Here is a 5754-nt window from a genome sequence, read left to right as displayed (position 1 = left end):
CAGAGCAACCCACCCCCCCCAACATTACATCAAAACAACCTCCCAGACTAACCGGGGCAACTAGTCACTGCATCACTGCACTGTGTATGTGCCCTGCTGCTGTGCCTGCCCCTGACTATGTACCCTGCCAAAGGAGACTGTCCTGTCCAATTTCCAACCCCCTTTCCCCTCCTCCTCCAAAAGAACATGATTGAAACAGTAGTTAACAGAAACGAATTTTTTATTATCAACTACACATGGCATTGGGAGGTGAAACTTGGACGTGGGCTTGTGTCAGGCGGGAAGGAAAGAACTTTTCAAATTTTGGGAAATGAGAGCCTTCTGCTACTAGAGCTCTCTGCAGGGGTGGAGTGAGAGTTAGCAGGGACTCTGCCGCCTCTCCTTCTTTGCACTTTGGGTGAGGTGGGTATGGGACTTGGTGGCGGGGGAGGGCGGTTAGAGATGGACTGCAGCGGGGCTCTGTCCTCCTGCCTCCGTTCCTGCAGAACATCCACAAGGCGCCGGAGCGTGTCCGTTTGCTCCCTCAGTAGTCCAAGCAGCGTTTGAGTCGCCTGCTGGTCTTCCTGCCGCCACCTCTCCTCCCGATCCATGTTGGCTTGGTGCATTCGGGTCAAGTTCTCCCGCCACTGGGTCTGCTGTGCTGCCTGGGCTTGGGAAGAGGCCATAAGCTCAGAGAACATGTCCTCCCGTGTCCTCTTCTTCCTACGCCTAATCCGCGCTAGCCTCTGGGAGTGTGATTCCAGGCTAGGTTGTGAGACAGTCGCAGACGGGGCTGTGGAAATGGGAAAAAGGGAGTGAATTCCTCTGAAAGATAAATGTAGTTGTGAACAAAGAACATAGTCTTTCTCTGTGAACAAGACCATGCACAGCACCTTTCACATGCGCACTCAGCACAAGGTCGAATTCTCGGCCTTCGCATTCTGTGCCTGGGGTCTTGAACAGCACATTTGAGAAGCGAGGCAGCACAACGGAATTTCTGTTGCAGGCAGACATGGTAAGCCGTACACTTGTGGCAGTTTAAAACTTTTATATTACCACTGGCCTCATTTCACATTTAAATCAATGTCAGTCCCTGCTGCCAGCAATCCGGCAAGCGGGAACTCTGCCCCTGTCCCACCCCCTCGCGGCTGTCCCCGGGAATGATCCCTTTCGGCTGCCCCTCTCCCGCCTCCACCGCGTGGCTGCAAACCAGCGGTGACAGTTCTGTAAAGGAACGGGAAAGCAGTCCCAACACTAACATTCCCCTACCTAATTAAAAGCAGGTCACCATGGCCGACATCACCCTGATGAGGATCTCCGAGAGCGACAAAGAGAGAATGCTCCGGGAAAGCCTACAAAGACCAGGGCCGTATGCCGCCCTGCTGTGCAGAGCAATGATCCCCGAGTACCTGATAATCTCGTGGCGCGGCAACGTGTCGTACTTCGGAGGACCCAATAAGGCCGCTCTCCCCAAGAACCTCATGCAACGGCTTTCAAGTTACCTCCAGGAGAGCTTCATCGAGATGTCCCAGGAGGATTACTGCTCTATCCCCGCACATATAGACCGCATTTTACTGTAGCTGCAGTAGCAGGGAATACACAGTAGAGCGGCTTGTGCAGGACAATCACTGAAAACCGGACATTGCTAGATTTCTTTTCAAAACTTGCACTGCCCCTTACTAAACCGTTAAGCGCCTAGGGCACACTAATCATGAACAACCCATTCTTTTAATTGTTAATATTCCTGTTTTGTTAAAAATAAATGTTTAGATGTTTACAACACTTACTGGCTGATCCTTCACCAGATTCTGTGTCCGGGGTAATGGCTGGGGACGCTTCGTAGGGGATCTCTGTAAGGGTGATGAAGAGATCCTGGCTGTCGGGGAAATCAGCGTTGTGAGAGCTGCCAACTGCCTCGCCCTCCTCATCTCCTTCCTCATCTTCCCCGTCCCCTAACATGTCTGAGGAACCGGCCGTGGACAGTATCCCATCCTCAGAGTCCACGGTCACTGGTGGGGTAGTGGTGGCGGCAGCACCGAGGATGGAATGCAGTGCCTCGTAGAAACGGGATGTCTGGGGATGGGATCCGGAGCGTCCGTTTGCCTCTTTGGTCTTCTGGTAGCCTTGTCTCAGCTCCTTGATTTTCACGCGGCACTGCGTTGCATCCCGGCTGTATCCTCTCTCTGCCATGTCTTTAGAGATCTTCTCGTAGATCTTTGCATTCCTTCTTTTGGATCGCAGCTCGGAAAGCACGGACTCATCGCCCCACACAGCGATGAGATCCAAGACTTCACGATCAGTCCATGCTGGGGCTCTCTTTCTATTCCCAGACTGCACGGCCATCACTGCTGGAGAGCTCTGCATCGTTGCCAGTGCTGCTGTGCTCGCCACGATGTCCAGACAGGAAATGAGATTCAAACTGGCCAGACAGGAAAAGGAATTCAAATTCAAATTTTCCCGGGGCTTTTCCTGTGTGGCTGGTCAGAGCATCCGAGCTCGCACTGCTGTCCAGAGCGTCAACAGAGTGGTGCACTGTGGGATAGCTCCCGGAGCTATTAGCGTCGATTTCCATCCACACCTAGCCTAATTCGACATGGCCATGTCGAATTTAGCGCTACTCCCCTCGTCGGGGAGGAGTACAGAAGTCGAATTAAAGAGACCTCTATGTCGAACTAAATAGCATCGCAGTGTGGACGGGTGCAGGGTTAATTCGATTTAACGGCGCTAACTTCGACATAAACGCCTAGTGTAGACCAGGCCTGAGCAACAAGTACCAGAGAGAGGTGAGAACTCTGAGACCTGCACTCACATGAGAACTAACCAGCCAGAAGCATTGTTATCTTCCTTCCCCCAGACACACCATGGAGGAAAGATCTTCTCCAGCTGGCTAATGGAACCTCTGTCCCAGTGACTGGCTGCTTGTCAAGATTTATTGAAATATCCAATATGCTGACCACTACATCACAGACATTGGGGTCAGGAGGAAATCCATGTTTGACTGCAATGGAATCCCACTGTGAGTCTGCTCTGATAATGATCCTCAGTTACTATTGGACGCTGTTAAATTTACAAATCCTGGCAGTTTCACCATGTTACATCAGTTCCCACTTTTCACAAAACCACGGGAAGCACAACTCTCCGTCAAAACAGTGGAACAAATTCCTAGAGTATCTGGCCCTGTTCCCCTGCTTGCCAGCACCACTGGGAAATAGATTCAGGCCCAATGAGTAGCTGAGTTGAGTTCCATCATCCCAACCATCCCTTCACTATTAGACCTTAGTTTGACTGAATTTCTAAAGCTAATAAGAAAGGAAAAACAATTTAAAAGCTGTCAGAAGAGAAACTTTGTCAGGAGTCACAGACTCAAACCCCTGTGGGAGCTGAACGCAGGAGATCACGTGTGGTTGAAAGGCTCTGCAGAAGAAGGAATAGGACAGGTACAGCAGTGCCGTAACAAGGGCGAGGCGAGTGAGGCACTTGCCTCGGGTACACAAAGCCGTGGGGGGGGCAGGGGGGGCACAGAAAGCGGTGGAGAAGGAAAAAAAAAAACTGCTGGCACGGAGATATTTATAACCCAAGTGATCTCCTCACCTGCGCCCCCCCCCTCCCCCGAGTGTCCCCTGACCCCGACTTTCTTCCCCCCCCTTTTCTGGCACCCGGAGCAGAGCAGCTCCATGCTGCCTCCCTGCAGCAACTGCTGGCGCATGGTCCTAGTGCCGCATATCTCCACTGCCAGGGCAGACTGACTCTGAGCCTGCCCTTCCCCCTCAGACCCTTTCATTTTCCAATGGGACCCTCCAGCAGCACAGGAGGCCCCCCCGCCCACAGTCACTGCTTCTGCCCCATGCTGGGCAAGGAGGAAGCCCCATCCCTCACCCCCAGTGAGGCTACAGTCAGGGGCAACAGCAGGGGAGGAGGCACACGCAGTGCCCCCCGGCACCCACCACGGGGGAGACAAGGAAGATTCCTGCACCTGAGAGGGGCCCTAGGAGCACATGCAGTGACAGTGGTGGGGGTGAGTGTGCTGCTGGGAGGGCAGGAAAGGGGGGCTCTTCCCCCAGAGCTTGCTGCTGCCGGCAGGAAAAGGGCTGGGGAGTCCTCCTCTCTGGCCCCGTCCCGGAGCAGCCTGCCTGCACCCCCAAACTCATCCCCAGCCCTGCCCCACCCTAGAGCCCACACCCCCAGTCAGAGCTTTCACCCCCCCACCACACCCTCAACTCTCTGCCCGAGCCCTGAGCCCCTCCAGCACCCCAAACACCTCATCCCCAGTCCCAGCCAGAGCCCTAACCCCCCACACCCCAACCCTCTGCCCCAGCCCTGAGCCCCTCCCACACCCCAAACCTCCCATTCCCAGCCCCAGCCAGAGCCATCACCCACCTCACTCCTACTCTCGCCCTGAGCCCCTCCCACACTCTAAACCCCTCATCTGCAGCCACAACCCCTGCACCCCAATCTCCTGCCCCAGCCTAGAGTCTGGCATCCCAGACCTCCTCCCTCATCCAAACTCCCTCCCAGAGCCTTGGGCGGATGGGGGGGCAGAGTTTGGGCAGGAGCGGGTTCAGGGTACCACCAAAATTTCTACAAACCTGCCACCCCGATTCTGCCCTGCAAACCTGAACTCCCAGCATTCTCAGAACACATGCTGATCTCTAGTGGCCACTGCTGATATCCAGCACCTCCCTCCTCTCTTAATCTGTGAATCCCTCTCTGGATTGGACCTGGACTGGAACCAAAGGCCATCTTGGAAGCAACATTACCAGCCCAAGCAGTCAATCATGAGTTAGACTCCCCCAAAAATCACAGGCTCTACCACTGCCATTTCATTCATTCTTCGGCAGCAGGCCCTTCCCTCTGAGAGGGACTGAGGGACCTGCCGCTGAAGAGCCGTCCCTGGGGAAGGGCACAATTTTATATTCTTGCCTCGGGCACAAAAATACCTAGTTACGGCTCTGCTCAAAAACCCTCGATCTTACCCTGTTCGAGTTCTGGAGTATCTTTTGACACCAGGATTTTTTAGCAGGTAAATCTCACGGAGTGCTCAGATCTGTACTTGCAGGCTGAACCTGTGAGTAATGATCCCCCTGCTCATATAGACCAGCCGCCATGTCCTCCGAACCTGACTGAGAGGAGACAGCCAGCTAGACCTAACAGCCTCCCTCCTTCCTGAAAGATTAGGTCAGATCTTGGAAACCTGAGGAACTCAGGGATTAAGCAGTGAAGTGTTTTACTTGGGAAGAACAATCCCCTGGCATGAGACTAAAGGGTCAGGCAGTCTGTCCAGCCTTCACTGGGCTGTTTTTAATAGTCTGTGTTGATGTTTAGTGCATGACTGGATCGATGAATGTTTTACTTTCATTCCCTCCTCACAGAGGAGGATTTTGTCTAGGAACACTTTTTAGACAGGCCACTAGGGGGCCTTACAGAAGAAGTACACTGCTGCAGTCAAGGAGGAAATTAAGTGTCTGTTATTCACCTTCCCTTTAGCGCCCTCTGAGAATTCACCAGTCTGGGCTGGAAGGCTGCACAGCAACAATGAGATTGATTCTGATCACTGGGATCAAGCAGGTGCTAAGATGCTAATGGCTCACTCTGCTGAAACTCATGCATGAGGCTCCTAGGGTGACCAGACAGCAAATGTGAAAAATCGGGACGGGGGTGGGGGGTAATAGGAGCCTATATAAGAAAAAGACCCAAAAATCAGGACTGTCCCTATAAAATCGGGACATCTGGTCACCCTAGAGGCTCCAGGTGTCTGTCACATCAGCCATCTCTCCT

At 53.4% G+C, this 5754-nt stretch overlaps 1 protein-coding gene across 1 annotated transcript; it reads right to left on the bottom strand.

Moving 5' to 3' along the window:
- Window positions 1-202: 202 nt before the first annotated feature.
- Window positions 203-2744, bottom strand: LOC135980282 (uncharacterized). Its single transcript, XM_065580319.1, has 2 exons — window positions 1767-2744; window positions 203-772 (listed from the first exon to the last, which is right to left on the bottom strand). The coding sequence occupies exons 1-2, from the start codon at window positions 2341-2343 to the stop codon at window positions 297-299; spliced, it is 1053 nt and encodes a 350-aa protein (XP_065436391.1). The 5' UTR covers window positions 2344-2744; the 3' UTR covers window positions 203-296.
- Between the last annotated feature and the right edge of the window lie 3010 nt (window positions 2745-5754).

Source organism: Chrysemys picta, unplaced genomic scaffold (assembly GCF_011386835.1).
Source record: "Chrysemys picta bellii isolate R12L10 unplaced genomic scaffold, ASM1138683v2 scaf2519, whole genome shotgun sequence".
Lineage (NCBI taxonomy): Eukaryota > Metazoa > Chordata > Testudines > Emydidae > Chrysemys > Chrysemys picta.
Note: the sequence above shows the minus strand (reverse complement) of the source record. Positions and strands in the feature narration are given on the sequence as shown.

Coding starts and splice junctions, on each gene's coding strand:
- LOC135980282 (XM_065580319.1), bottom strand. CDS start 2,343: ATGCAGAGCTCTCCAGCAGTGATGGCCGTGCAGTCTGGGAATAGAAAG. Junction 773..1,766: donor ATCTGGTGAAGGATCAGCCA/GTAAGTGTTGTA, acceptor CCATTTCCACAG/CCCCGTCTGCGACTGTCTCA.